The sequence below is a fragment of the Caretta caretta genome, chromosome 4, assembly GCF_965140235.1.
Source record: "Caretta caretta isolate rCarCar2 chromosome 4, rCarCar1.hap1, whole genome shotgun sequence".
Lineage (NCBI taxonomy): Eukaryota > Metazoa > Chordata > Testudines > Cheloniidae > Caretta > Caretta caretta.
In genome coordinates this window covers 66,033,167-66,054,015 of record NC_134209.1, presented here as the reverse complement: position 1 = coordinate 66,054,015, position 20,849 = coordinate 66,033,167, and the positions used below count along the sequence as shown (strand labels likewise).

At 36.5% G+C, this 20,849-nt stretch overlaps 1 protein-coding gene across 3 annotated transcripts in view; it reads left to right on the top strand.

Annotated features, from left to right (window-relative positions):
* Nucleotides 1–20,849, top strand: part of TTC29 (tetratricopeptide repeat domain 29) — a 219,935-nt gene that overhangs the window by 94,246 nt on the left and 104,840 nt on the right. For all 3 annotated transcript variants that reach the window (XM_075127723.1, XM_048847298.2, XM_075127724.1), the window contains exons 6-7: nucleotides 2,136–2,348; nucleotides 6,083–6,168. In XM_075127723.1, the coding sequence (XP_074983824.1) occupies nucleotides 2,136–2,348; nucleotides 6,083–6,168 (299 nt within the window). The remainder of the gene's footprint in view (nucleotides 1–2,135; nucleotides 2,349–6,082; nucleotides 6,169–20,849) is intronic.

Genomic DNA, 20,849 nt, shown 5'->3' with positions numbered 1-20,849 from the left:
TTTCTTCTGTAACCAGATTGAGTTACTTGTGTTTTCAATCTTGGCTTCTTTTTTTGTCTCTGTAATGGAACCACACTTAGATGCATTTTCACCTAATTCCATCTGAATGATACCAGAAAGCACAGTCTGCCTCTGTATTTTGGTGCTTATCGAATTCTGGCAACAAAAATGTCAGGACAGGGCCCTTATGGCTAGTTCAAAGGCCAGTGGGGTATGTGGAATATATTACTTCAATTTCCGCTCTGTCAGGAATGCTCTCAAGGGAGTCCCTCAAATATGAGATTTTATGGGAGAACAGAACCACCATATCCTATAGCTCCAAACATCCTAAACAGACAATAGAAAAGCATACTGAATCTGGAAGTGCACCTGAATCTGTCCATCTAAGAGATAACATCTCAGAATCTGAGGAGGAACAAGTACATTAGATTCACCTTCAACCTTCCTTGGATGACTTGCTTGTCACCTCTTCCTGTCCCTAGAAATTGTTTCTCCTGAAGGTGGTTTTTTTTCTTTTTAGTTTCCCCTGAATGAAACCACATGTCTGCCAGTCTTTTCCCTCCATAATACATCTGGTGAAATTAGGTTGCATAAATTGAATGGCAAAAAAGCTTTGCACTATTACCTGAAAAGACTCCAGCCCTTTCAAAAGTCCAAGCCATTTGTTCATGGACTTTGGGGGAAAAAACAAAGAGGGAAGTGAGTTGTGTCAGAGACTAGCCAAGTGCATAAAACTCTATATCCAGCTCGTTGAGTCAGAGTCTCCAATTAATTTTCATAGTCGTCTGTCCCAGAACCAAGGACAGCTTAATCTCCAGTCTCTGAACCTAGCAGTTTGGAGTGTGGTATCATGTTGACTTTTGATTTTGACTGTCCCTGAGCAGTTCACCAGACTGTGATAGAGGTTGTAAAGTTTCCTCAAGGAAGACTCATGCTTTGAAATGGAAGATAGATATTGTTATGGGTCTTTAATAAGTCTTCCTCTATTTGTCACAACACCTGTTATATTAGGCTATCAGTAGATGGTCCGCTTCCCTGGATTGACTGTAATCACAGTCAAGATTCATTTTGAAGCTGTATCAACTTAACTGTATCAATTTCTGATTTTGAGTCTTCATACATCCAACAGTTGAAGTTTTTGAAAGAACTCGTACGTATCTTCCTATCTGTGTATGAGCCATTGCTTACGTGGGACTTAAATTGCTTTAACAAAGCTCGTGAAATTCCATATTTAAACTTCTTGAAGATTGTCCCCTTTACCATCTATCTTTGAAGACAATGTTGTCATGGCAATAACTTCAATCAGAAGATTTAGTGAGGAGCAATCCTTGATGACTGGCCTTTGTTACACAGCATTCACTGGTATAAAATGGTACTTTGTCCAAACTATAAATTCTTTACTAAAATTACCTTAAAGCTCCTTCTGAACCAATCTACCTGTCTCCTAGCATTTCTGGAAGCCCATTCTTTACCCAGGGAAAGCTAGTCTCCATAAATTAGAAGTTAAGGAGGCTTTGAATTACTATCTTGGGAGGACTAAATTAATTGTAAATCTACTAGGCTGCATCTGTATATAAATCCTGTAAGGGAGAAAATCCACTCAGATTGTTGAAATGGATTAGACTTTATCTTCAAACTTGTGTTTACCTTATCAGCGTTTCAGTAACCGAAGATCTTAGAGCACATTTGAAAAATTCTACCTTCTACTCCTTTCTTACTCCTTCAGAATCTTTCAGCTTAGGATCTGGACTGTGGTCCTTTACACACACTTGATTTTAAAATATCATACCCACAAGGTATGGCTTCTACTTTCTAGAAGATTCTGACTTCTGCTTCTTAACATTGTGGATCTATACAGGCAACCTACTCAAAAACTACATTTACTAGTAAGTAACTTGTAGCTTGGTCAACAAACTGTGAACTGAAGGTAAAGATGACTTACTGATACCTGTAAGATGTGGAATACTTTTTCCATTATTCATATTTTTATTAAGTTACGGGTTGATGATTATTGAAACCTTTGTGAAGTGAAGTTAGAAACAATTTCTTTTGTAAGAAAATGATAATATGCAAAATGTTTTGGAATATTTTGTTAAGTATACTGCTTATATTTATGAATTAGTTGTGTTTTTCAGGTCAGTTCATGAAAGCTGCTGAGCATTATGAAACATTCCATCAATTGACACTGGGACGGATGTGGAAGGATGAGACAGGCCACACTTACAACTCACTGGCCTCTAAGCATCTCTGGAGAATTTACACTTTACTAGCAGGCAAAATGCTAGAAAATACAGAACACCAACAGGCCATCAAAACTCTAATAAAAGCTTTTGAAATGGCAAAAAAAGGTGGGTGGAAAATAACACTCTCACATTCCTTTCTTTAATGTGCAGGCTCTGATTTTCCCAGGAGTAAGGTAAAAATCGTCAAGGGTTTGAATGATTATTTCCTATGAAATTCAAAGACAAATGCCATCAGTATACTTCCAAATCTCACTGTAAAACAGAAGTGCCTTCTTGCTGACAGCAAGGAATCCATTAGTTTCTTGAAAGCTTTATCTCCAAAAATGCAGTCTTCTGGGACTATAGTGTTGTAAAACAGTGAACCCATAATCAGAAGTAAGGTCATTTACAGAAGTTGAGATTTTTGTAGGTTAGCCACTGTTGATTTTTCATTTCCTTAGTAATGTTATCAGGCAGATCACTACTGTTTCATTCTACATGACTGATAAATAATTATAGAAACAAGACCATTTGTTTTCCTTCTGCAGCCTTTCCAGTATATCTGAAATACTGAAAATAGTTTTAAAATTTAAAGTTCAGGAAATGCTGTATATGACAGCTAACATGACAGTCTTAGTGTTTTGACATCCATAGTAAGGATCCAAAAGCTGATGGAAATTTGAATGAGGATGGCATTTGAATATATGATGTCAGATGCTGAATAACTACAAATCAGCTGCTTATTCATGTGGCATTATTATGTATGAGAGAGAGTAGAAAAGGGAGAGTCAACCATCACAGTTGATTTTAAGAAAGTACAGATTATTTTTCTGGTTTTGGGGTTATCTTAATAATGCTTATTTGCTGGAAGATGCCATTAGATTCCAACATCTACAGTTTTCTGTGTTCTGAAGGGGGAAAAAAATGATTGTATGTGTTTCCCAGAATTAGAATGGAAGATATTGTATAATCACCTTTATTCAATTAGCATTGTTATGCTAACTTTGTGGCATCTTTAATAGTTTTTGCATAAGAATTATGGTTAATACACACTAGTAATTTGAAATTTATCAGTAGAGAAATTTTAATCTAAATGTTAAGAAAATATATACAAGTATTGATCAATCACTCAGTTCCTAAGGAGTAAGCTACAGCCAGAGTCACAAAAAACAAGCTACAAACAAAAAAAAACCCATTCTGCTTATGTGTTTAATCTTGTAAAATAAAGTTTGTTACAGTGAAATAAAATAAAGTTTGTTCTGTGAAATATACAGAACAGTATAAAATGTATAGAATTAAGCATTAACTGTGCTATTCATTATTTAAAACAATATTGAATTATTTCTGTTTGTTTTCTTTAGTCATATTGTTTCTAAAGATCTAATGTTGTTAAAATTTCTTTATACTGTTAAAAAGTTGAATACGTAAAAATACCAGCTTAAAAATCTATATTGCACTCTGACACTGTAATTTTTTGAGATTAAAGCAAAATGTTTTTTTTTAAATTTACTACACCCTGGGTCTGAGGTTTCCATTAATTCCATAACAGTCCTTTTGAACATGTCTTTTTTGAGTGCATTTGTCTGAATGTTGATTGGATGGTTCCTTCTTTCTTTAGATTTGGCCCTTAGGCAATCTGTCCTACTTCTTTTTCAACACAGAAGCTAATAGTTCTCTTCTGAGAGTTGCTTCTTTAGAACCCACTCCTGGGAGCATGTGACTCAATAGTGTGAGTTCCAAGACCATTTAAAGCAATAACTGTTGCAAATAAGCGTATATTCTACCACAAAATGAAACCTTTCTTATGTCATGCTTCTTATTATTTGTTTACATATTCAAGAGAATTGTTAAGAAATTATCAAAGTGGATTTGACTCTGCATTGACACCACCAGGCAGCTATCCCAATTTAGAGCTGGTCAAATATTTTTGACCAAAACTTATTTGGAAAAAAATGCAGATTTGGCAATTCCTAACCATTTCACAAATTTGTTGATTTCACCAAATTGTTCTAGTTAAAGAAACCAAACCAACTTTTTGGTTTGAAATTTCCTTTAATTTTGTTTAATTTAGAAATTTTAAAAATGCTCCAAATCTAAACAAACTTTTTTCAATATATCAATTTGCTGAAATTTTTGAAAAAATTTCTTTTATGGGCTGACCCAAAACACCTTTTTTCCCCAATTTTTCAGAATGCCAGAAAATTGAAAATCCATTATTCACTACCAGATGGCTTTAGAGCTCTTATTACATGAGCTAGACAGCTATTACAGCTTGCTGAGACATGTGTCTTTGAAACTTGTGGGAGTTCTGCAAGTTACACCTTTACTCACCATTATTTTGTAGATATTTAAACGAGATCAGATGCTCATTTCAGATGGGCAGTCCTTCAATCTCTGTTCAAAAGCCTGCTCTCTCCCTCAAAGAAGCCCTGATTCAGCAAAATATTTAAGTACATGATTAAGTTTAAGCTAGTGCTTAAATCCATCTCTCTTCAGCATTCAATCCATTCCACTGGGCTTAAGCCTGTGGTTATATGCTTTGCTGAATCTGGACCAGAAATTGATAAACAGTCTCTCAAGATTCAGGCTCTACAGAGACAGGTTTTGAGTGTATTTCCTCTGTAGAGCCATATTTGCTCAACCTCGTTCCCTGCCCCCGTGGAATCTTAGGAAAAAGAACAGAAGGGTTTGGGATTGCCTGCTTTTATAATTTTACCAAGTGTGTTCAATTCTGTAGGTAGGGGGGTGTCCTAATGGGCTCAGCAATTGTGACTTTCAAAGATTTCAGGACACTTGGAGCCTAAACGCAAACTTCCATGAGTATGGATCTGTAGAGACAATATATTAGGAGAACATGAGAAGTAAATAACCTTCCTTTTTCATGTGTAGCTGTTTATACTGGTGCAGAAGTTGGGAATTTGTTGACCTTCAGGACCCATTTCAAAGCTCATTTTCTAGGCTTTTTATGTGTTGAATGGTCAGTATTGCATGATGAAAGAAGGTTTTATATTTTCGACATGGATTCCAATTTGTTTGCTTTACTAATCAATTTTTGTATATATACCCAAACTCTGGGTTGGTGAATTTTGAAAAAATGATGTAAATAAATTATTTTATATAAATTAGACTATTAAATATACAAACCAGGTTTTCTTTTGCTGGAGTAGTGCAAAGAGCCAAGAAAGCAGTCCATTTTGGCCAGCTGAGAATTCCCTTTGCTTTTGGGAGCTCTCGGTGGGGCCAAATGAGCTTATCTAACTCAGTTGCCACCCCAAGTCTCTGGAATAAGGAAGAGCCACATCCAGAATGTGCTGTACTTCAGTTGTCCACCATTTGTGTAGCGTTTCCTGGAACCATTGCCAGCTAGTATAAATTACAGCAGCTTTCAGGCTGCTCTAGCCTATGCTGGTGTGGAAACCTATTCTGAGAATCAGGGAGCTGTAACTGATTTCCTGGCTTCTTTCTGCTGCACCAAGTTTCTGTTTATATGTAGCTAAATAACTGTATGGAGATATTGTACTGACCCTCTAAATGTAAGGTGTTTCATGACTGTCTTTGGAGAAGCGATGGCAGTGCTGTGAAACAATTCCTAATAGAGAGCCTTATAGCATGACAAACTGTGTGCTCTGTCTCATGAAAACATTTGCAGTTCCTATGTTTGTGGCTTTTTTTTAATTGAGTATAAGTGCTCTAGATAAACATGGAAAACATCAATGTTTGGAAAGTGATAAATGACAAGCTATAAGGAAAAATGTAATATGTTATTAAAAAATGACATGTACGTTATTTTCAAGAGCTGTCAGTAGTAGTGTAATTTGTTTAGAACTAAGAGTAATTATAACCCAACTCCTCCCCTTTAGGAGGTGATAAGAAGATGGAAGGAGAATCTGCCTATTGCTTAGGGCTAGCCTATCATTCTGCTGGAGAAGAACAGACAGCAATAATAGTGAGTTTACTTAACATTTCTTAACATGCATTTTATAATTTGTCTGGAAGCAATTACCTTGGCTTTACTATTAAGTGGCCTTAAATAAAGGTAGATTTTGATCTGCTATTTTTAGTGATGAAAGTTTTTATTACTGTTTAACATTTATTTTATGATTTTACTACAATAGCCTGTATGAAATATCTGCTGGGAATAGATGGTGAATAGAATGGGAAAGAGTTCTACATGTGAGAATTCTGGAAGGACAGGACCAGTAGTCCATCTCTGCATCTTGGATCAATTTTAGAGGAAAGATCAGTGACAACCCAGTATGCTTCTGCCAATCACTGCTGTATCTCTAGGGAAATATGGCAGCATTCTATGATCAACTGTAACAATGTTATGGGGAGATCCAGTAGTAGGAGTATGGATGTATTTTGTCCTTGTCCGTGGACAAACAAAAGGGTGTTCATCAAAACAACCAGTGCCATCTCTGTGCGTGCCCAAGCCTTAAACTCAGTTTGGAGGGATCCAGTGTTCTAGCAGCGGACATATTTCATGGAGAGGACTCTTCACTAGTTTCTTTTATTAACTTGCTCAAAAATTGAACCCTGGAAACTGGATAATAGTTGAAGTTGGTTGAGTTGAGCAATGATTTCTTCAGTATCAGCTGGTTTACTGTATGCTTATAGTTGATGATGGATTTCCCTCTTCAAAGGAGACATTAATAATTTGACGTTCCAGAAACTTTCTATTATCTTTTTCATGATTCTTCAATGCTTCTTGGATTTTCTTCCATGCAGATTGACTGAACTGTGGAAGAGAGGGTGTTATGTTATTTGTCCTGTTATAAACATGTGGTTTCTGGTGTTCAGAGAAGTCAACCCTGATGCTGCAGATGATCAGTCTGAATAGGCTGATAAATCCTTATACCCAGAGGTGCTGGGCTGTGAACTTAAATGCAGACATTTCAGACTGAGAGAGCAGTTTATGATCCAGAATACTTTACAGAGTGAGATTTAGTGGTTGCAATGGCAAAGGAGAAATATGGATTTTTTTTGCCTTTTCCAGGGTTCTGGAATAATAGATTAGACTATAATTCCTTGTGCTGAAATCTTTCTGCATGTCCACAAGTTTTTGACCACAAACACTCCAAGTTTTCTTTCCTTCTTGCTGCTGCATTAACAGGTGTTTGAGAACCTATGGGAATGAGGAGCAGAAAGACCGGTAATAGAGATAAAGAATTTGGCATGGACACTTGATTTGTTCATGACCAGGAGAAGCTCCTTGACCAACAAGATGAGCACAGTCTTCATTCCATTCAAAGGCCAAAACCATAGTTGAAAGCAGCCCAAGATTATCTGGAAATTATGATATTGTCAGACAGAGTTTCCTAATCACCCTCTCTTGCATTATTTTTTCTTAAAACAGGAGGGTTAGAAACCAGGTGATCATTTACTAACCTGTGGCTTTTTGATCCTGGGTCAAATAATTTCTTTTTTGGAGAATGCTGGAACCTTTGTTCTTTTAGTTAAGATGCTCAGCTTTATATATTAGTGTGTGTTTTATAATAATGTTTAATCAACAGATAAAAACAACTTGACAGATGGTAGAAAACAAATTTGCCTTTTTTGTTAAATATGAAACACTCCCTATACAGTAGTGAATGTAAATGGGATTCACTAGGGTGGATCATAAAATAGTTTAAGTATCCTCATTTACGCTGTAGGTTATTAATATTTTCATCACTTGTGTGCTAATTAAAATAAACATATTAAATAGAGTTTAACTTACGAATGTTGTATAAAATTGCAAGATCAACTCTCTTTACATAAACTGAGAAGACTTTCATTTAGAAAAATAGGTTAGTTTTCACTTAAAAAAAAAAAAGTACCACATTATGAGAATGAGAAAAGAAACAGGTAGTATTTTATTTCATGCATTCTTTTCATCCTCAACTGTGATCAATATATACAACAGCAAAATATCAATGGTTTCAGTGCCACTGAGCACAAGTTTTCTTTACTCTCCAATTAGAAATCATTGCCTAAAATTTACCCTTCTGTTCTCAATTTAATGGTCTCTGTATCCAAGGGGAGCTCAGATGCTTACAGAGATGAAATCATTGCATCCTGTTCCCAGAGGACTACTGGTTATCATTAAACATAACATACAAACAATACTGCTAGGAGCCAGTTTGCTTCATGGTAATGTGTAGTTCATCACCAGCTTCTGTAGCATGCTAAAGAGGTCTTGCCACTCAGCTTGGGACTATTTGAGTGTAGACTCAGGGGTCTCAGCAGTTATTTTCCTGCTTTGCATCAGAGTTTTCATCTTCTTTATCCTTTTGTGCTGTGGCCCACCTCAGGCAGTCTTCTTCTGGGGGAATCTAAAAGGAGCAGCTGTTACAAATACCATTTCCTCAAATTGTTGCCATTTGGTTCCTTTTGCTATTTAGTGTGTCACTTCCTCCCCCCCAACATGCACACACACCAGTATGCATATAAACTTGTTTCTCTTTCATTATCTCTTCTAACAAAGGGGAGAAGCTTATGTTCAAAATATTCATTGTCTGACACAGTAATTAAAAGGTTGAAATTATTAAGCTACAATCTGTTATATCAAAAATATAGCCTCTTTTCTAGAGAATGGAATATTTTCAGTGAATATAATTTTTATTGCTAAGCATGTAGTATATAGAATAGAATATATTGCTAAGCATGTAGTATATAACGTGACTAATTGTTGATCAATTATTTATTTGATACATGTAACCTCAGTTTTGCAAAGACTGGGGGCAAGTCTACACTATAAAATTAAGTTTACCTAAGTTACCTTGATGTACAGCCACTATAGTAATTAAATTGCTTTTGCATGTCCACACTGCGCTCCTTTTGTCGGCGGTGGGTGTCCTCACCAGGAGCGCATGCAGCGATTTAACTGTCACTGTGGGGCATTGTGAGATGGCTTCTGAAAGTCAGCAACAGTCGATGTAAGCAACGCAGTGACTATACTGACACTGCGTCGACCTAACTACATTCCCTAAGTGCTATACCTCTGGCAGAGGTGGAGTTATTAAGTCGGTGTAGTGGGAGAGATACACAGGTGGAAGAATATTTTAGTGTATTTAGACACTAACAGAGTTAGGTTGACGTAAGCTGTCTTACATGTAAACCAGGCCTGAGTTCAGTGGGACTATTCAAGTGTGTAGAGTTAAATACGTGCGTAAGTCTTCGCAAGATTGAGACTTAACTCCATTTAACATCTTTGTGGTATTTTTGGGTGTCAAGCAAGGTCCGCTTTATTATTGTATCTAATTGCTTTTGCCATGTTTGGAAAAAAATATAAATGTCTGAAATATAAAAATCTACTGTGGATTTTGCCATGAAGAGGTTAGCTGGTTGCTGTCTAGACTAACTCGACAGTAGGTCTTGCTATAGATGCTTCTCTCCAAAATTGTATTGCTAACCAAATATTTGTTACAAATATTTTCATATAATTAGAAATCTTGTATATGGCAAAGTATTGCATATTTGACATGGTTTTTTAAACTGAATGTAGATTTTATGGCTAGAAACATTAGATAAGATCTGATCATACCTAGACTCTGTATTCTGATTGTTTTTGAATATCGGAAATTCTTTAAGGGAAAGCAATAGTGTTCCTCCTCTGGAGTCTGTCTGGTTTTTTTGGGGCGGGGAGGAGAACTTTGCATCTGAGTGAAGGAGCACTTCTGATTGATGTGAACTCAGGGAGCACAGTACTTATAGGTCAGAATTCTTTGTGTAAATCAGGGGTTGATGAGAGAGTTGTCCAAATATTGATAAGTTTTCAAGGTTTACACAATTATGAGATGTGCCACCATTACCAGGCATTTGATGAAGATTTGAAGATCCGTAGCAAAAGGAGACGGGGGCACTTGTATTGGTAGTGATCATTGCCCACAAAAAATCTTCTCTTTGTTACCCTGAGTGAAATGTGTAATTATGAATCTCTCAGGCTGAGAGTCTTGAACCAGTCCTACAACTTCAGGGAAGGGATGATTGTTGCCATCGTCACCACATGAAACCTGAACATTCAGTTAATTTGTTCAGCTTCATATGGAAAGAAGATATAACTTTTTAATTTGGATTTGTATGGTGCTAGGCATTTCCCGGTACCATGAGGGATTTTGTTGATTGCTTTGTTTTAGAGAAGCCTCTTCATCTCTAAGAAGTTTCTCATTACAGGGATCCCTGAAGAGGGATGGGAATAGAGGATTGAGGTAGCATGGAGTGGAACTGAATAGAGTGCCCTTTCTCAAAAATGTCATGACATTTTTTCCCTTCAGTGCTCACCTATGTGACACCCAAATTTGCATCTTAGTGATGCCTTGTTTGTCTTGGAGCAAATCAGTGGTTTTCCTTTGGGGTCTGTGGTTAAAATGCTTTCCTGTTTGCTCAGATAATGGTGTCAGAATAGCTCCATTACTAATGGACTGGATTTCTCTCGGGTAACATGCCCCAAATATATACTCTGAGGGGAAACCCCCTTAAAAGTGATTCAGTTAAAGAAAATTAGAATTAACATAAAAATCATATGCCATGGAAAAATGGAATATACTGAAAGCATGTTACTAGATCAGAAGATTATCATGCTTTTGGAAAGCTTTAATTCATCAGAAAATAATAGCATTTGTAAACATCCCTTCTTACAGTTAATAGCCTGACTTTTTTGTCTCAGGGTTGCTTCTCAAGAGTAGGAGACTCATGTCTCTTTTAGTTCTCAGTTTTTATCACTTAAGCCCCCATTTCCCCACCTCCTCCCCCAGAAAACTAAAAAGATGATGAGCTATAGTCTTGGCTACCTATCATGATAGATTAATCTAAAATAAATCAACCTTTCGGCATAAACATGTTTACATGACCATCAGTATCCGTTGTTGGGGAATTTGTGTCACAGGCAGTAGGGGAATTGGCATTGTGAACCGGTGTCAGGAAGTCTAAAAGACTAACTTTGAGTATTTCTCTGTATCAGATAATGTTGTGTGAAACTTGCTGGCTTTGTTATTTGTGAATGTCACATCTGTGCAATTTTGCTTTAAGTTTCCAAACCTAGAGTTCCAAAGGCGAAACTCAAATTGAAACCATCAAGATTCATTTACGTTTATGCATTGCATATGATTGCTTAGACTTCACATAGTTATTGTTCACAAGATTTTTGATTGTCTAGTTTTATTATGAAACTACAAAACATGCACACTAAGAATTAATGGCTATGCAAAGACTGTAAAGGACCATGGCTGGGTTCCTTCATGCTACCAAAATGAAAATAATAAATAATAAAAATTTGTTCCTGAGAATCAGTGAAAGATTCTCTGCAATCTAAATAATTTGCACAAAATGTAGCTGGTTTAGTTTTCATGTTCAAACATGAAGCTAGCAGAGTTTTACTTGGTTTTCAGTTTCCTTGCAGAAGGCTCACATAGCTGTAATTTCAAACTGTCTGAAGTGTTTGATCATTGAAGGCACAATCATAACACCGGCTATTCTGACATGCAAGGGAGTGAGAAAGTATATGGAGCACTCTTATTCCCATGCCATGTCTTCACCGCTATTTCAACCCAAGTTGCCTAACACGGTTTAGCTAACCATGTTAAGAACTTTCCTTTTATTTGCAGGGAAGACAAATCCTATATGTCAGCCAGTGCAGCTGAGTTGGTGCAGCAGATGATGTAATCATTGCTAAGTATAAGGCTGGTGCAGATTACATTTTCCCCATCCCCTAGTAGCAAGGTGGGAGCCAGGAACCAAATTATGTGTGCCCCTTATACCATGCCCCTTACACAGACTTGTAGCAGTTTAAAGCCACAGTTAAGGCCTTTTGTCCCATTTGAGGCTTTTGAAACCTGAATTGTTTCCTTCCATGAGTCAAAATAGGTGTATTAAAGGACATTTTCTGCCAATTATGGTGAAACTGTTCTCTGGTGCAGCCAGTTAAAAATGACCACCCTTCCATTTCCAGACACTGTTTCAATCTGTGTCATTCTCATAGGATAAAAAAGTAAAATTAAATACAAAACCATATAACAGTGAGTATACATTATGGGTTATTTAGTGCTTAATCTTTTTATTAAAAAACAGAAATGTAAGAACTCTGGTGTGTAGGGCTGTGGAAGATCTGGAAATGTTTTTGTGAAAAATTGTACAGTTCATTTCTCAGGTGATTAGATACTCACAAAACCTTTTTACATGTTTTGAGAAATGGAGGATTTGCACCAAAATCATACAAACCCTATGAATTTGTACATTTTTGTTGCAAATCCACCTTACTTTAACTGAAATTGACCTTTTTGTGTAAAAACTTCAAAACAGTATGTGGATTTTCATGAAAATAAGGCAAAGTTCAGTTTCTTAATGAAATACAAATATCGTTAAATTCTGAAGAGGCTTTTTAGTTTGATTTCAAACATTTTCCATAGCGCATATAGTTAACGTGAAAAGAGCAGGCATTTTAAAAGAATATTATAATTGAATATGAACAAACTGTTATAATGATTAGTTTCTTAAATTTTATAAATCAGGCCCCAATCCAGCAATTCATTTACTTAGGCATGGTCTTAAATTTCAGTATGTGAGAAGTTCCATTGACTTCAGTGGGATTACTCATGTATTTAAAATTAAGCACATGCTTAAAATTTTTGCTGGATTGGAATCATAACAGTTATATAAGAGTGAGGGGGGAGATCTATTGTCTAGACTTAAAGAATTTAAACATTTGTCGTTTGACAGACAGATGAATAACTTGAAAAGCTAGAACATTGAAATATGCCAATTTATACTATAAAACCTAGAGCTTGCTGTGGCATTGCTAGCCGCAGTTTGTTTTGCTGTTTTACTTTCAGCTTTTATATTATTTTAGAGCTGATCAAAAGAATTGGTAGCAAAGTATGAAGTAAATTGTACATCTAAATAAATCGATTTAACATCCTTAGTGCTTTAAGTGATTTTAGTAATATTAATATTTAAAATATTTCTTTCTGAAATCTTTTTATGACTACATATAGCAATAATAGCCACCATTTCATTCTACTGTTTTTCATAGTAGAACATTACACAGTGAACATTGTAAAAATATTATCTTTTAGCATTGAAATGGATGCTCAGAATTGATTTAAACTGTTTATTTGCATGTAAATGACTCAAGTTTTATTCAGTCAATAAAAATATAGTCTATTAATCCATTTGCTATATTTCTTACATAGGTTAAGACTTACAAAAATGTAAGGTTTCCTATTGAATTAGAACTTTGTGCAGACATGAAAGTTAAAGGCAGAGAAATTACATTCTTTAAATTGCATTTTAAATTTTATAAAATATTTCCCCAGCTTATCTCCAATTTTTTTTTCTGTCTGTATACTGCAGCTTTCTATTTTTTGGTTTGTTTGTTTTATTTAGGAAGATTTTTATTATATAAACACATTTTTATGGATAGAAATAAAGATATAAATAAGCGTTAAGCAGAATATTGATAGAAACTCAGTGGCAAGAAGTTATGGGCACTGAAGCATGCACATGCATACACTATGATATTAGGGTCTTAGGAGGCTGCAGCAATTTGACAGCCAGGTATATTAGTGTTGACACAGCTATGCGATAAAAGCAATTCAGACATCTGGATCACAGTGTTGCTCTACAAAGGCATTTCTGAACAGTTCATGCATTTGTACTTACCCAAGTCCCCAGTTTTGTCCACCCCCTCTCACTGTTTCCTTCTCTGCTTCTGTCTGACTTCGCTTTGTATGTACTTGAGGAATTTCATTTTTCCTTTACAAGTCACCTCCATCTGCTTATGTGGCCCTTACGCCACACATCATATTCAGCTATTCTCAAGATGAAGGGCTGTATTCTTATCACTACCTCTGTCTCATGCTTGTCACTGCTCAGCACTCAGCGCCACACTGGCTTGTTTTGTCAATAACCGTTTATTTGTTGCTGGAATAGTAGCAACCATTACATATGACCTCCCTGTTTCATCAATTATGGATAAATTATTGGATGTGAACATCTGCAAAAGCTTGCTGTTGAACTCACCTCCTGGCTGGGATTAGATAAAGTATTAAACTGTTGTTTATTGTCAGGACAAAAGTCTACTGGGAAGCCAGGGAATTCCAAGAGTAGCAGACCCCCATCAGCAAGCACCAAAAATTGTTTAGTATTGCCACTGTTTCCCACAAGATCGTAGCCATTTATTATTTACACTTATTACTAGTTGTTATAACATACTTGATAAAAGCTCTTGGCAGGCATAGTGTTTGTAGCCATTGTCACATCTGTCAGGATGGAAAGGATACATAAATTGTTTTTTCCTCTTATATCAGTGTTAAAGGATAACAGATGAAGCTTCTTCTCTCCAGATGGTTATACCATGTTTTATTTTGAAGAAATATGTCCAACTGGCTGGTTTTGAAAACATTACATTCCAGTTCTAAATTAGAGTTACAAACACCTTTGCTATAGTAATGGCACATGCAATGAAGATTTCAAATTGTACAAAAATACTATTCTAGAATGTCTGGGATTTTTTGAGGCATGTATAGGCTTCTGCACTAAGGGAACAGGTTGGAATATTTTTGTATTGAGTCAGACCTTACATGAGGTTCAGTAAGGGAGATTATATGCATTGCTTCTGAACTGATACATCCATTGCAGAAATAGAGTCAGAATTAAGAGTTACTGTTAGTGCTGATTACAGCATAGAAAAGCATGACAAGGAATAGTAGTACTGATGAAGAAAGAAGCATAAGAAGGAGTATCAACAACAAAATATTAGCGGGGAAAAGTGACCACAATTAACCTTTATTTAATCAGCTAATAAATGTTTTGTGTCGTTAAGGCCCCGATGCAGCAAAATGCTAAGCATATGAGGTGAAATCTTGGCTCCACTGAAGTCAGTGGGAGATTTATGTTACCCCTTGAAATAAGTTTTGGTGCTAAATTACTTGTAATTACATCCTATCAATTTGAATCCATTCTGCCAAAATATATACGTTACATTATATAAAATATACATTATGTAATATACATTATGTGTGTCAGTAAGAGATTTGTGGAATATTCTTCTTTCCGAGACATTAATCCTGCAAGCACATATGCACATTAATAGCTTGAAACACATGGTTTCAATGTGTCTACTCACATGCTTTATGTTACTCACATGCATAAATGTTTTCAGGATTTGAGTGTTAGATTGCAAGTTCCTTGGGGGAAGGAACTGTATCTTCATACTTGTTTGTACAGTGTGTAGAGGAATGGGGCCTTGATCCTTACTGGGGCCTGTGGGCTCTACCATAATAAGTACGTTATAAATAATCTTTGTTTGCCATTTGACTTCTCCCACTTTGCAATGTAATTATGCAGCAGGAGCCACATCATGAAACCCATACTCAGATTTTGCTTCGCCCTTACTCAGGTAGGTCTGTAGGCATGTAGACACTTGACCAAACAGTGTTAAAAACTGATAGATGAAACCGATATACATGCATAAGAACGGAGTGAACCAGGGTCAGAAGGACACATACCACTCCCAACACTCTGGAAATCTGAAAAAAAAATTGATGCAGCTTTGGGTTGCAGTAATTTTCCTAGAGAGACCTTCTGTTGTGTGGAACCTCTGCTTTAATGGGGTTGTAGGAGCAGTTGCAGCAGAAAGCCTCAAAGCCAATGTGACGGCATAGGTCCTCTGTTTTGGTGACACTGCCTTTGGAAGATCCTGTCACCTCCGAACGGTTTAGAGACCAGCTCCCTTTTCTTCTGTATGGGGTTCAAACCCCACCCCAAAACAGAAGAAATTAAAGGAAACTCCAGGATGGAATCCTTTGATAAATTTTCCTTCCTGTGCTCTGAGCCAATGTTTTTAAAACAGTAGTAGTATGAGCTGCCTTAAAAAAATCAACAAAATATAAATTTCTTTGACAACTTTTGTAGTGCTCTTCCCAAATTGCAGATTAAAATGCCCATGTAGCACCAGTGTCTTTATTTTAACTGCATAATATGTCTAGAAAAAGATTCTGTTTACTGGCATGTCAGAATTATGTGCTTTTTCTGGAAGTGCATAAGAGGCATTAAGTGCACATTGCATCATCTATCTATCTACCAGCACCTATTGTTGGCTCCAGTAAAATATCCTCAGATGCTGCTACCCAGTCTAGGCCTTAGCCTGTTACTGCAGCGCTTGTCAGAAATCATTAGCTAGTGATCTCTTTGACTAATGTTGCGGTTGATTGTCTAAATCATGCTCAAGAACTGTAAATGAGGCAGAAACATCTTTACAGCTCACCGACTGTGAAATGGCTAAACAGGGTTAGACTGTCAGAAATCAAAATAAATGTATTTCCAATAAAATTTGACAACAATTTAAAGTGCAGGTTTGGAAGCAGAACTGTATTTTGTGTTTTTAAAGTTACAGTAGTAGAAATTAGTATCCTCCTGTCACTTTTTTTTGCAAGAACAAATTGATAAAATATTGATAGCAGCAGTAATCTTTTGTTAACATGGATAGTCATTTTTCCAACATAAATTCTCACCTTAGAATCTCACTTTTGTGTCCTTTATCACCATATGTTCATATCATAGAATCATAGGACTGGAAGGGACCTCAAGAGGTCTTCTAGTCCAGTCCCTGCAGTCAAGACAGGACTAAGTATTATCTTCTAGTCCATCCCTGACAGGTGTTTATCTAACCTGCTCTTAAAAATCTCCAGTGATGGAGATTCCATAATCTCCCTAGGCAATTTATTCTAGTGCTTTACTACCCTGACCGTTAAGAAGTTTTTCCTATTGTCTGACCAAAACTTCCCTTTCTGCAATTTAAGCCCATTGCTTCTTGTTCTATCCTCAGAGGTTAACGAGAACGATTTTTCTCCCTTCTCCTTGTAGCAATATTTTATGTACTTGAAAACTGTTATGTCCCCTCACAGTCTTCTCTTCTCCAGACTAAACAAATCCAGTTTTTTCAATCTTTCCTCATAGGTCATGTTTTCTAGACCTTTAATCATTTTTGTCACTCTCCTCTGGACTTTCTCCAGTTTGTCCACATCTTTCCTGAAATGTGGTGCCTAGAGCTGGACACAATATTGTAGCTGAGGCCATATCAGCAGAGAATAGAGTAGAAGAATTACTTCTTGTGTCTTGCTTACAACGCTCCTTCTAATACATCCCAGAATGATGTTTGCTTTTTCTGCAATAGTGTTACACTGTTGACTCATATATAGCTTGTGATCCACTATGACCACCAGTACTTTCTGCAGTACTCCTTCCTAGGAAGTCATTTCCCATTTTGTATGTGTGTAATTCATTGTTCCTTCCTAAGTGGAGTATTTTGCATTTGTCCTTACTGAATTTCCTCCTATTTACTTCAAACCATTTCTCCAGATCATCCTCCAAAGTACTTGTAACCCCTCCCAGCTTGGTATCGCCTGCAAGCTTTATAAGTGTACCTTCTATGCCATTATCTAAATCATTGATGAAGATATTGAACAGAACTGGACCCAGGACCAGTCCCTGCAGGACCCCACTTGATATGCTCTTCCAGCTTGGCTGTGAATAACTGATAACTAGTCTCTGGGAATGGTTTACAAACCAGGTATGCATCCACCTTATAGTAGCTTCATCTAGGTTGTATTTCCCTAGTTTGCTTACGAGAAGATCATGTGAGACAGTATCAAAAGCCTTAGTAAAGTCAAGATATACCACATCTACCACTTCCCCCCATCCACAAGGTTTGCTACCCTGTCAAAGAAAGCTATTAGGTTGGTTTGACACGATTTGTTCTCGACAAATCCATGCTGACTGTTACTTATCACCTTATTATCTTCAATCTTAAGCAAATTGATTGCTTAATTATATGCCCCATTATCCTTCCGGGTACTGAAATTAAGCTGACTAGTTTATAATTCCCCAGGTTATCCTTATTCCCCTTTTTATAGATTGGCACTATATTTGCCCCTTTCCAGTCTTCTGGAATCTCACCCATCTTCCATGACTTTTCAAAGATAATCACTAATGGCTCAGATATCTCCTCAGTTAGTGCCTTGAGTATTCTAGGATGTATTTCATCAGGCCCAGGTGACTTGAAGATGATTGACTTGTGTAATTAATTTTTAACTCATTCTTTCCCTATTTTAGCCTCAGATCCTACCTCATTTTCCTGGTGTTCACTGTGTTAGACATCCAATCGCTACTAAACTTTTTGGTAAAAACTGAAAAAAAAAAGTCATTTAGCACTTCTGCCATTTCCACATTTTCTGTTATTATTTCCCCCCCTCATTGAGTAACGGGCCTTCCCTGTCCTTGGTCTTCCTCTTGTGTCTAATGTATTTATGGAATGTTTTCTTGTTACCCTTTATATCTCTATCTAGTTTAATCTTGTTTTGTACCTTGGTCTTTCTAATATCATATCCCTACACTGTCTATTTCCTTGTGAAAGGACCACCAAGGTATACCTATTGAGGTATTATGACAGATTCTCCAGTGTTGCAATGTATATGTTTTATATTGTTGGGACTCTACTAAAATCAGTGGGGTCACTTGTGTAAAATTAGAGTAATTGAGCAATGGATCTATTCCACAGTGCCTATCATTATGGACTGTTATTGGGATGAGGAGATCTTCCTCTAGTGTTCCTGAAACATAAACTCCTAAATGTTCAAAGGATCATATGGCGTTTTAGCCATACAGTTGTCATTGATGTTAACAGGATTCAAGTTGCTAAAATCATTCAACTTACATGTACTTACAACTTGTAAGTTTAGGAGAGCATATTTTAGTAATATAATACTTAGTGAATAAAATTGATATGGTTTATTCTCTGAAGCATAAGGGGATGTGTGTGATGTTTGAACAGTTTTACTATATTTGGTGCTTTCGTATCAAGCAAGAAACTTGTTTATAAATTACAAGCTTTCATGTTGATTCAGAATTAAAGATAGACAAAAAAAGGTGATTCAAATTCACTATGATGATGTGCCTCCCTCTCTCTCAAATGTACAGCCATAACTAGCTTTTTATTTGGCAAACGACAAAAGGATGACCACTTCAGCCCTATTTTGAGGATTTATGTGGTGTATATAGACTTGCTTTCTGAGCTTGCTTTCTGCACCAAAGTGACTTTCAGCCACAACAGACCTGCTAAGACCCAGGGAGAGAGATATTGTTCTCAGAACCAGCCTTTCTAAACAGAAATGCTGTTCACTCGAATATTCATTCTGTCCTGTGTCTTTACATAAGTCTATGTCCAGTGATTATCCTGGTAAGAGTTTGGTACTCACTTGCAGTCTGCTGTTTTAAAAAATCCTAGCCTTGAGGCTTGACACTTGAGGCAGTGTTGTGAAGGAAATGATATGGGGAAGGAAAGATCAAGGTCAAAGATAATTCCAAGTTTATGGAAAACATAGGTATGAGTGGGAAACTTTCCCCACCTGTTGTAAGACACAGTTTACAGGCACTGTGTAGGATCAAAACTCATCATGCAATTTGACTTTCAAACAAATATATTAATAGGAAGATAACCTAAAGCCAAGTCCAAGCTTTCTCTCCAGATTTGGCTGCTCCTATGGTGCCTAGATAAGAGCTACTCATCGCACACGTGTCTCAGACCCAAAATCTCTGCCTTTTTTATTTCCTCCCACTAATGTTCTCTCATTGTTGGCAGGGGTTGTGGGTCACATTGACTTTAGCCCTGGTGTGCAGGACAGATTACTAACCCTTTCTTGTCCTGATCCAGTATGGGATTTGTCCACCATATCACCGGGGGCAAAAGAGGGATCTATGTTGAGAAAGGAAATGTATTTGTGTATGAGGCTGCTTTTCTTGCTCAAAGAAAGCACTCAATGTTTTGAGTCATATAGTTGCAGGAGGTTGAGATAAAGCCATCAATATACTTGGTCAGCACAGGCTAAGAAGAGATATATGACAAAATCAGTGCTTCAATTATAATTTTTCTTCCATTAATTTTATTTCATATTTTCTTTTTCGATGGTTCAAAACAAAGTGAAAATAGCTATATCCTCTTATTTTGAGAACTGTACAATAATTTGATCAGTTAAACTGCACATAGAATATGAACTCATTCTACAAGATTCCAAAAGTACAAAAGTATCAACCTTTATTTGAAAAGATGTTATAATGGACCTAGCAACATCAAGTTCATGCATTTCAATAGTCAGCCTTCCTCAGAACCTCTTGTACAAAGCAAAATTTTTAAAACCCACTTTAAACCCTTCCAATAACTCTAAACCTCATAAACCCTACCTTCTGCTCTTTTGATGTGTCAGCAGGAAATTCATCAATCAGACTATGCAGGTACCAAATAAACCTCTGTAATGTACATTAGCAGTATAGATTATCCTGTCTAGTCCAGTTTGTTATATCATTTATATATATATATAAACACAAAATGTGAGAAAACAGAATATGCTTGCATTTTCATTGCAAAGGAAATTACCAAAAGTCATGCTGAGTAGTATGCAATGCATAGTATTTTATCATAAAATGCATTTTTATTTCATGCTCTCAAGTAAAAATAAAGTAAAATCCATTTCTTTGCTGTACTTACTTGTAGTAGGTGACTAAATTCTGTGGGTATTTCAGCGTTGCAGCAGATATACACAAATGTACAGTTACTGAATGGCCTTCCAACCCTATTGACTTATCTCCTCCATGACT